This window comes from Hemitrygon akajei, chromosome 24 (genome assembly GCF_048418815.1).
Source record: "Hemitrygon akajei chromosome 24, sHemAka1.3, whole genome shotgun sequence".
NCBI classification, from domain to species: Eukaryota; Metazoa; Chordata; class Chondrichthyes; order Myliobatiformes; family Dasyatidae; genus Hemitrygon; species Hemitrygon akajei.
The window spans coordinates 1,124,707-1,136,496 of record NC_133147.1 but is presented as its reverse complement, the minus strand read 5'-3'; the positions used below and the strand labels follow the sequence as shown (position 1 = coordinate 1,136,496).

General features: G+C 41.0%; 1 protein-coding gene across 1 annotated transcript in view; it reads right to left on the bottom strand.

Moving 5' to 3' along the window:
* Positions 1 to 11,790, bottom strand: part of LOC140715536 (uncharacterized) — a 62,572-nt gene that overhangs the window by 12,603 nt on the left and 38,179 nt on the right. Inside the window, exon 9 of the mRNA XM_073027889.1 lies at positions 1,092 to 1,144. Within this exon, the coding sequence (XP_072883990.1) occupies positions 1,092 to 1,144 (53 nt within the window). The remainder of the gene's footprint in view (positions 1 to 1,091; positions 1,145 to 11,790) is intronic.

Sequence of the window (11,790 nt, the reverse complement as noted above, 5' to 3'; positions counted from 1 at the left end):
TATGTAGCTTTAGCTCACTAAGGGTTGTATGGTGTGGGAATTTTAACACACACAGTTCACTGTGTAAAAACACAAAATGCTGGCAGAACTCAGCAGGCCAGACAGCAGCTATGGGAGGGGGTAGTGACGATGTTTCGGGCCGACACTCTTCATCACTCCTGGTGAAGGGTTTTGGCCCGAAACATCGTCACTACCTCCTCCCATAGATGCTGTCTGGCCTGCTGAGTTCTGCCAGCATTTTGTGTTTTTATTAATTTCCAGCATCTGCAGATTCACTCGTGTTACAGTTCACTGTGTGATTGTTTGCAGAACGATGGTAATGGTTTGATTGTAGAAAAGTTTTTAGATATTTCCCATCTTGTGTGTCTTAATGAGAAGGACAAGGTTTAATAATAGTTCTGAAACTGCTATAGATTTATCTTTAGTGGGATGTTATGGGAGATGAAATATTGGAGAGTGATCATTTCCCTATATTTATAAGTTTGGGTTTGGATTTATAGGGGACAGGAGGCCTCTTTTAACAGGTTAAAATTTGGTAAAGCAAATTGGGAGAAGTTTAAGGTTTTATGTTGTGAATGTTGAGGATGATGTGGATTTTTGTAATGAAAGAGTATATTACATTATTCATCAAACTACAGTGGAAATAATTCTTATTAAAAAGGGCATTAATAGGAGAAAGGCTGTACCGTGGTGCACTGAGCAGTATGCAGAGGCAATTGGGGAGAGATACAAGGCATTCAGGAAAGTTAAGAAATATCACTCTCTGACTGAGTGACCTTAATAAATACAAAAGGGCACAGACCGTGGTGAGGAAAGTGGTGAAGGTTGCAAAAAAGGTTTACTAAAGGTCATATTGTGATAGTATTGGAAGGGATATTACACTTGGAGATATTTGGGGAATGATTAAGGAAATGGGGGAGGGGAGAAATTCATAGGGTTAATAATAGGGTTCCAGTATTCCAGAAGGCAAGACGATTGTTACTGAAGTAGAGGAGCTTGCGTCACTAGCTGGGTCATTTGCTGCAACTCATAATCAAGGTAATTTAAGTGAAGAGGCTGAACAATGTAGGGTTAAGGTTCTGAGTGAATACCCTGATGACGCCAGCTGTAGCAATGATAGTCTTCATGACGTAGTGTTCTCTTTCTGTGAATTTAAGAAGACTCTTAATAGTACAGATCAGATGTCTTCAGGAGAGGATGTTTAAACATACAGTGGCATGCAAAAGTTTGGGCACCCTGGTCAAAATTTCTGTTCCTGTGAATAGCTAAGTGACTAACAGGTGACCTGATTTCCAAAAGGCGTAAAGTTAAAGATGACACGTTTCTTTAACATTTTAAGCAAGATTACTTTTTTGGTTTCCATCTTTTACAGTTTCAAAATAACAAAAAAGGAAAAGGGTCTGAAGCAAAAGTTTGGGCATCCTGCATGGTTAGTACTTAGTAACACCCTGTTTGGCAAGTATCACAGCTTGTAAATGCTTTCTGTAGCCAGCTAAGAGTCTTTTCAGTTCTTGTTTGGGGGATTTTTGCCCATTCTTCCTTGCAAAAGGTTTCTAGTTCTGTGAGATTCTTGGGCCATCTTGCGTGCACTCCTCTTCTGAGGTCCGTCCACAGATTTTCGATGATGTTTAGGTCAGGAGACTGTGACAGCCATGGCAAAACCTTCAGCTTATGCCTCTTGAGGTAGTCCATTTTGGATTTTGAGGTGTGTTTAGGATCATTATCCTGTTGTAGAAGCCATGCTCTTTTCATCTTCAGCTTTTTTACAGATGGTGTGATGTTTGCTTTCAGAATTTGCTGGTATTGAATTCATTCTTCCCTCTACCAGTGAAATGTTCCCCGTGCCACTGACTGCAACACAAGCCCAAAGCATGATTGGTCCACCCCTGTGCTTAACAGTTGGAGAGATATTCTTCTCATAAAGTTCTGCACCCTTTTTTCTCCAAACATACCTTTGCTCATTGAGGCCAGTAAGTTCTATTTTAACTTCATCAGTCCACAGGACTTGTTTCCAAAATGCATCAGGCTTGTTTAGATGTTCTTTTGCAAACTTCTGACGCTGAATTTTGTGGTGAGGACGTTGGAAAGGTTTTCTTCTGATGACTCTTCCATGAAGGTCACATTTGTGCAGGTATCGCTGCACAGTAGAACAGTGCACTGCCACTCCAGAGTCTGCTAAATCTTCCTGAAAGTCTTTTGCGGTCAAACAGGGGTTTTGATTTGCCTTTCTAGCAATCCTACAAGCAGTTCTCTCAGAAAGTTTTCTTAGTCTTCCGGACCTCAACTTGACCTCCGCCATTCTTGTTAACTGCCATTTCTTAATTACATTAAGAACTGAGGAAATGGCTACCTGAAAACACTTTGCTATCTTCTTATAGCCTTGTCCTGCTTTGTGGGCATCATTTATTTTAATTTTCAGAGTGCTAGGCAGCTGCTTGTATGTAGGAGCCCATGGCTGCTGATTGTTGGGACAAGGTTTGAGGAGTCAGGGTATTTATAAAGCTTTGAAATTTGCATCACCTGGCCTTTCCTAACAATGAATGTGGACAAGTCATAGCCCTAACAAGCTAATTAAGGTCTGATACCTTGGTAAAAGTTATCTGAGAGCTCAAATCTCTTGGGGTGCATGGTGATCCTTTCCTTTTTTTCCACTCTAAAATTGTACAAAACAAAAATAATACACTAATCTTGCTTAAAATGTTGAAAAGAATGTTTCATCTTTAACTTTATGACTTTTGGAGATCAGTTCATCTTCTACTCACTTAACTATTCACAGTAACAGAAATTTTGACCGGGGTGCCCAAACTTTTGCATGCCACTGTATGACCGGCAACTCTCTTGAGATAATAAAATTTTTGAATCGTATTTGGAATTTCAACAGTCTTCCCTCATGGAAAATGTCAGTAGTGGTACCTGTTCCTGGGAGACCCCCATCAGATCCTTCCAGTTATAGACCAATATCACTAACATCCCATTTGTGCAAACGTATGGTAACAGAGCCGTCAAATTAGATTTTGGAAAAGAAAGGTGATACAGCGTTTTATCAGTGCGGATTTCAGAAAGGTAGAATGATATTGGATTCAGTTTTATGTTTAGAAGATGATATGAGAAAAGCACCAGTAAATAAATAAGTTGTAATAGCAATATTTTTTGACATTGAAGAAGCATCTGATAAATTATTGAGGGAAGGTCTTTTGATAAAGTTATGGAAATTGGGTGTGAGAGAAAGACTTCGATTTTTTCTAAATTTTTCATTTGGATGGTCAATATACTGTAGGTAAGGGTAGGTAATGTTTCTATGAGATAGACAATGGGATCCCACAGGGCAGATTTTGTAGCCCTTTGTTAATATTATGATTAATGATGTTTTCTCTGAGATAGGTACTGGGGTGGGTAAATCACTTTTTGCAGATGATGGAGCTTTATGGATGAGAAGTAGAAATTTCAATTTGACTGTATATACGATGTAATTAGTGATTAATAAGGTTGAAAATGGGCAAATAGATGGGGTTTTAAGTTTACAGTAGCTAAAACACAAGGTATTACAAAGAGGATCAATAGACCTGCACTTGATATAAAATGATGTGGTCAAACTCTTGAAGTGTCAGTGCTAAGATTTCTCTTTATTTGGCTGGAGAATAAGCTGACATGGAAACAACATATCAGTAAAATAATTGATAAATGTAAAGGGGTTTTAAATATTCTTGGGTGTCTATGTGGGTATTATGCATGAAAATCTCTGACCATTTATGTCTGTGTAATTAGATCTGTACTTGATTATGGCTGTATGGCTTATGGTTCAGCTTCATCTTCAAATTTAAAGTGATAAAAGCACAGGTTTTAAGATAGTGTTGTGCAGTAAGACTGTCTCCTGTTTCAGTTTTACTGGCTGAAATGGGACAATTGCTCTTACAATTCCAGAGGCTGAAGTTGATGTTAACATACTGGATCAATTTGAGGGGCAGAGGAACAATCACCCTGTTAAAGGTGTATTGGAGGACTGTTGGGAATAAGAAGAGAGTTTTGGGTGGCTGGGTTCTTATCATGCTAGGAATATGGTTTTGTTGGATTACACAATATGTCTGACTGTGGCTTCCTTGGTAACCCCACCTTGCTTTTTCCAATGACTTCAGTTGATTTTAGGTTACACAATTTAATAAAGTCTAAGGATTCTGTTATGCTTGAGAGTCTGTTGGTTCATCAATATATTCAGGAAAATTATTATGATACGTTAACCATTTTTACAGATGGATCAAAAGAGAATTCAACTGGGAATAGTGGTGTGGCTGTTTTTTTTGCGCTTGGATTACAGGTAACAATAAAGAATGTCTTACTATCAGTATATACACCAGAATTGGTTACCATCATATTAGGCTTTCAGTGGGCGGAGGAAATTTGTCCATGTAAAGTTGTAACTTGTTCAGATTTTTATTTTGGGTTTTATTTGTCTTAAAACACATCATTCTAGCAGTAGATCAAATTTACTGCTGGAATCTCTTCAAAGTATTGGTTTACCTATCTCTTCTGATAAGTCCCTGCACATAAAGGTGTTGAGGGGGATGAACTAGCTGATGATTATTTAGCTAAAAATGCTGTTAGAAGTTCAACTGGGGATTTAGACCTAGCACTTAGGAAATCAGGAGCTAAGGAATTGGTAGGGTTAAAAATTGGGGGGTTATGGCAAGACCTGTGGAATAATGGGCATAAGAAGAGATACCTTTACAAAACACATAAAACTGTTGGGTTTATGGGAGAAGGGGGTAAAACAAGAAGGGAAGGGGTTATTATGACAACTTAAAATTGGACTTACTATGCTTAATTATTCCTTGTAACTTGTTGGAAAACATCACTCTGAGTTATGTAGGTTTTGTCATCATTATGGAACAGTTGAACACATTCTGTTGTAGTGTGAAGCATATGAGGTTGAAAGAAATCAAATGCAGGCTTCATTACAATCTTTAGGGATTGATAGTTCTCATTTAAAATCTTTACTAAGCTTTGGAAGTGACTTTAATTCACAGTATTGTCTTTCATTATTTACAATGTCTACAGCTTTTTCGGGTAATTTACTTTTCACTTGATCAAGAACCAGTAGAGGTTTTATTTCCCAGTTCTCCACACCACACCCATCCAGTTGATGGTGGTAATGTGCCTTTAAGTTGGACTGTCAACCACCATTAAAAGTCAGAAAAAGTAAGTGGTTTTCAGCTCCACTGCGACCTTCCTGAAACACAGTGAATTTTGGCAGATTTCAACTTGTGTCTCCACTTTCTCTCCAGGCACTTCATGTAAAACCCTCAAGTGCAAGTCATTGGGACCTGGTGAGGTTTTGTCTTTAGTCCCATCACCCCTATTGAGGCAGAGGCCAACGATAGTAGCTCATCGGAGTCTTCTGTACTAGGCCAGTTTTCCAAACTGTCCCCAGGTGTAGCCCATATTCCTGGTGGATCCATACACTCTAGAGTTGAGATCCTTGGAGCCTCTGTAGCTCTGTGTTTTTAGAGAATGAGGTTACTAGCCCCATGTCCAACCCTCCTTTTGCAACTGGGCAGGGTTGTGGAACATTGAATATGCTGGAATACTAAATTCTCAGTCCCAGACAGCCTGTCACCATGTCCTGCAATAGTTGTAAGTTCAAACACATTTGTCACAATACAATACAATGCCTGCACTCACTCACCCTATCAATAGCCCCTATAATTTTGTATATTCTGCAGATTTCCTCGTGATCACCAACATCTTGTTCAGTTTATTTATTTAGTGATGCCATTCAGAATTGGCTGTTCTGGACCAATGAGCCGCACTACCCAGAAACCCACCTATCTAACACTGGCCTAATCACAGGACAATGTGCAATGACCAATTAACCTAACCGATATGTCTTCAGTGTGGGAGAAAACTGGAGCACTCTGAGGAAATCTGAGTGTTCACAGGGAGAATGTACTCTCCTTACAGATGGCACTGAACCGGAACTCCAAACTCCGGAATGTCCGGAAATGTAACAACCTCGTGCTAACTGCTATATGCTATAACATGACATCCAGGGTACTGTACTCAATACTCTGATGAAGACAAACATACCAAATGCCTTCTTCACGACCCTGTCTACCTGTGTCAACACTTTGTCTCTGTTTTATAACTCTCACTGAGACCTGCCATTTACTATGTAAGACCTGTTCTGAAATAAATTATCAAAATTCATCACTTTGTACTTGGCTCAGTTAACTCCTAATTAGTCTACGTCTCATTGTAATCTCACTCTCCATCAGACCACCAAAACTGGAATTTTCTGATTGGCTGCCAGTGACTAGTGGTGTTCCACAGGGGTCAGCATTGGGACCACTTCTTTTCACGTTATATGTCAAAAATTTACACGTTGGAATTGATGTCTTTGTGGTCAAGTTTGCAAACAATACAAAGGTGGGTGGATAGCAGATAGAAATGAGGAAACAGGGAGTGTGCAGAAGGAAGGGCAGATTGGGGGAATGGGCAAAGAAGTGGCAGATGCAATATAATGTAGGGAAGTGTGTGATCATGCACTTTGGTAGAAGCAACAAAGGTGTAGACAATATTCTAAATGGGGAGAAAATTCAAAAATCAGAACTGCAGAGGGACTTGGGAGTCCTTGTGCAGGACTCCCGGAAGGCTAATTTGCCAGTTGAGTCAGTGCTAAGGAGTGCATATGCAATATTGGCATTCACTTCAAGAGGTCTAGAATATAAGAGCAAGCATGTGATGCTGAGTCTTTGAGGCATTGCTCAAATTGCACTTGAGAGTATTGTGAGCAATTCTGTGCCTCTTATCTAAGAAAAGATGTGCTGGCATTGGAGATGGTGCAGAGAAGATTCACAACAATGATTCCAGGAATGAAAGTGTTAAGGACTGTTTGATGGTTCTGGGCCTGTACTCACTGGAGTTTAGAAGAATGAGGAGGACATCATTGAAAGGCCTAGATAGTGGATGTGGAGAGGATGTTCCAGTAGTGGGTGAGTCTAGGACCAGAGGGCACATCCTCAAAATAAAGGAATGCCCATTTAGAACAGAGATGAGGAATTTCTTTAGCCAAAGAGTAATGTTTCTGTGGAATTCATTGCCATGGATAGCTGTGGAGGCCAAATCATTGAGTATATTTAAAGCGGAGGCTGATAGGTTCTTGATTAGTCAGGGCTTCGAAAGTTACGAGGAGAAGGCAGGAGAATGCGTTTGAGATGGATATTAAATCAGCCATGATGGAATGATAGAATCAATGGGCTGAATGACCTAATTCTGCTCCTCTGTCTGATGGTGTCATTTTCAAATTTATTACTCATGCCGTTTACATTCTCCCCCAAACCATGAATGCATCTGACAAACAACAGAGCACAAGTCCCTGAAGCCCACCACTGGTCACAAGTGCCCAAACGGACGGGGAAGTGAGGATGCTAATGGCCCACAGATGTAGAAGGGCAGACATTTCAGAGGGTCACAGGGACTGGAGCAGTTTACACAGTGTGAGACTACAGAGGGATTTGTATTCACTTAAGCCCCTCTTGATTTAATATACCTCTTCAAATTCACTGTCATCTTCCTGTACTCCAGACCAAACAGCCCCACCTTATCCCAGTAACTCCTTGTAACTCCAGCCCTCCAGTAACATCCTTGTGAATGCTGAGTCACATTGTTCCTGTAGCTAGGTGACCAGAACTGCACACAATACCCCAAGAGCAATCTAACCAATGATGGCAATTGTGCCAATCACTCTCACTGGCAACTTGTCCAACTACATCCTTCATTTTCAGGATTTTTACCTATGATTCTCTGTTCTGCAATACTCTCCAGAGCACTGCCTCTCACTGCCCTGGTTTAACCGACCAAAAGGCTGCACTTTTGGATTTCTCTAAACTAAATTCCAGCTGTCAATTCCTTGCCTGTTTACACAACTGATGTCCATCCTCTTGTAGTTTAGACAACCTTTGTCATTGTCCATCATACCATCAATGTTGGTGTCATCTAGAAATGTATTAATCACGCACCTATGATTTCACCCGATATGATAACCAACAGGAGACCCAGCACAGATCCCGGTAACACTAGGTAAATGCCACCAATCTATAAACCGTAATGTGAGGATATGAAAGAGGCCAGAGATGTGGGAGTTTTCCAGCATGGGAGGAGGTTACAGAGGGAGTGGCAGGTGACATCCGAGGATTATGTGAGACCTGAGGCAGGGAGCCAGTGCGGTAAGGCACTCACTGTTCCCTGGGCAGCAGGAAGGAGGAGAAGAAGCCGATGCCCACAGTGGTGGAGCAGTCAGACCCACCAGTCTCCACCAATCTGCTCCCACATCCAATTGCCAACAGAAGAGAGCAAAGTGCAATACACCTGATTCAGTCGTCGGCTTCTAAATCTGAACGCCAAGCTGAAAACCCCATTATATCACCTCTCATCTTCAAAACCGTAGCAAGAACAGATTTGCCCCATTCAGTTCAGGTGCCGCTGCCCCACCATCCTGGGCCTTGCCGCCATCCCGTGCTCACATCAGCACTTTTTTCAGGGAACAATGTGAATAACAGTCAGCAAGCTTCTGTGACGTCATCTCCCAAATGGCTGTGCAAAAGAAGTTGGGCATCACCAGGAGACATTTCAATGTAAAGTCCTTAATTGAGGAAGGAAAATAGAAACTTTTAATGAGAAAGGATTATTTGAAAAGAACAACATAAGAAAGAGTTTGTCAGAGCTAATCAGAAAAATGAAAGAAGTAACAGTTTATAGTGAGATTTCTTTCCAAAACTACATTTAATAATTGAGTGTGGGTGTTATGAACAGTTTGTCAGATGGGTTGCTGATCGATAATCAGAAGATAATGCAGGGCTCACTGATCCATGCTGACCTAGATGACAATGTAATCTAATTGTCCTGTCTTGCCCATAATCTGTTTTACAATTCCCTATACACCAACTGATAATCTGTTTTTTTAAATACTGATACTGTACCAGCATCAGTCACTTTCACCTGAAATCTATACCCTTTGGTTTTTGATTCCCTCCCGCTGGGGAAGAAAACCGTGTGCACTCACGAATCTAACACCTTATCATTAAATACATACTTGTAAAGTCAAACTGCAATTCCTACACACCAAGGTAAAATGTTCTAGCCTGTCCAACCTTTGCCTATAACTGATGAATATTCACTTCGACAGTAGTCAGCCTCCTCTTTGGTTTTTTTGTTAACCTTGCTTTCTAAGAGCAACATCTGTCAATATAAGATACAAAATAGATTTTCAACTACCATGCTTTGTTTAGTCATAAATGGAAGTCCATCTTCGGTTCTTAAGATAGCAATGGAAAGCAGTAATCAGCTTGAAGTTTCAAAAACATTTTAAAGACCAGCTTTGCAAACAAGATCTGATATATGTATAGTTTGGAGCTTTATGTTAGTTTTACAACATTAATTGTGAACTGTGAGCATTCAGCTGAGGTCTATGTCCCCAAAATATTTTAGAGTATTTGTGCTGAAAGGATATCTGGGGAAATAGATACATCTGAAGTCAACCAAATGAGAGGAAAAAGGGTATAAATGCAGAGAGCAGTTCAGGCCATTTAGGAATGAGGTGAGGAACATCAGGAATTATGGAAGAAATACAGGGTGAACAAGAATCCATTCCTCCAGCTTTGGTTTCTGCAACAGATTCATTTTTCTGCAAATTATTGATATGTTGTTTTAGTTTATAGGAATTATACCTGTGTTTTGGAAATCCTTGATGCTTTATTCTTTGTGTTTAAGAAATGCTTTATGCTTTGGAAATGCTTTGTGTTTTAGAAATGGTTTCTAATTTGGAAATAAACTGCAAATAAATTGTTTTAAACTACTTTAAACTGCATCATTCTGTGCAACTCCCACCATCTCCAAAGGGATCCTACCATCAAATATAACTTTACCTTCTCCCACTCTACTCACCCATGATTTCCTTGTTCATTCATCCACCCTGACTAATCTCCCTTTTGCCACTTATCCCTGAAAGCAGCCAAAGTGCTAGACCTGTCCCCTTGCCTCCCCCCTCACCTCCATTCAGGACCCCAAACAGACCTTCCAGGTGAGGCAACACTGCACCCGTGAACCCACTGGGGTCATCTACTGTATCAGATGTTCCTGACGCGGCCTCTACATTGGTGAGACCCATTGTAAGTTGGCGGACTGCTTCGTTGAGCAACTTCGGGGTGGCCCAAAACATTAATTCCCATTCCCATTCTGAGTCGCCAATTCCATGGCCTACTCTTACGCTGCAATGAGCCCCCCCCCCCCCCCCCTCCAGGCTGTAGGAGAAACACTTTATATTCCATCTTGAGTGGCCTCTAAATTGATGCTATGAATATTGATTTCTCCTCCCGGTTAAAAAAAAAATCCCTCCATCTTCCTCAATTTCCCGTTCTGACTTCTTACCTCCTCTCACCCTGGTGCTTCTCCTCCTCCCTTTTTCCTGTCGTCCACTCTCCTCATCTCCAACCTTTCTTACCCACTTGGCTTAACCTATCACCTTCTGGCTATCCTTCTTCCCAACCCTACCATTTTATTTTGTATTTGTTCCCCCTTGCTTTCCAGTTCTGAGGAAGGGTCTCGCCCAAAGTGTCGACTGCTTATTTTCCATGGATGTCCCCTGACCTGTTGAGCTCCTACAGCGTTTTGTGTACGTTGTTGTATGTTGTTTACATTGGATTGCCAGCATCAGCAACATTTCTTTTAAACAACTTTGTTGGCTGCAAGTATCATCTCCTTGGTAGGGAGAGCAGGCCCACCACAAAAATAGTGGGTATAGACAGCTGAACGCACCATGGAGAATGATCTATTCTTTGAAGATTGGGTAGCTACAGTATTATCTCCATTTAGTGAGAGCACTGGTGGCTATTTATATCTGATAGGTCTTATATCTTCGCTTGAGTTAGAAGTTCGCAGGCAGCAAACCCAATACCGTCACATAATTCAGATCTTCAATTCTCAATGTTATTCTCCAAAATCTCTTTTTCGACGATGAATGGCAAGTGGGAAGTATTCAGAAGTGGGACAAGAAGTGTCCGGGAACAGAATGTTCCCGTTGGGGTGCAGGGTAACCTGACAGGTTTGGAGAACCTTGGCAAATGAGAAATAATGAGGCTCGGGTTTAAAAAAAAAAGAGGTTCATTGAGGAGGTTGGCATGGCAGCTCAGACTGGTGTGACTCTCAAGTGAAGTTTATTGTCATTTGACAATATTCATGCATACCGTCAAACTAGTCGTTTCTCCGGTCCAGGGTGTAAAGCACCATAAACACATATAGCACATAACAACTTATGAAAATAGAATGAAATCTATTGATGGATTACACATAAATAAACAAATAAAGTGCTTAAATTAAATATTGCAAGACAAAAACCCGATAAAACCGTTGACATTTTGAATGCGACGCGGCTGTGTTTGTGAGTCCGAACACATCGCCGGATTTCGCCGTCCCTCCTGTGGAAAATAAAAAAAAAATCCTTGCCACGGGATGGCCCGGTTCTCCAGCTCAGTCCTGAAGTAGGAATTAACCGCAAGTTTTTGGTTAGTTTCAATATTACAGTCGGAAAACAGCGAACATGCCGGCGGTCGCGGGTGAGAACGAAGTCAATGCGGCAGTGAAACGGACTTGTATGGAAACTGTTGCCTTTAATTCGGATTAAACTTTCTTCACAGCAAAGAATCCGGCCTCGGGCACGGACGGAGAGCTGTCTGGGTGATGGGGGTGCCTGATTTTAATTGGAATAGGGGAGTTTTTGAGGAGAAAGAAACACAGAGAGAC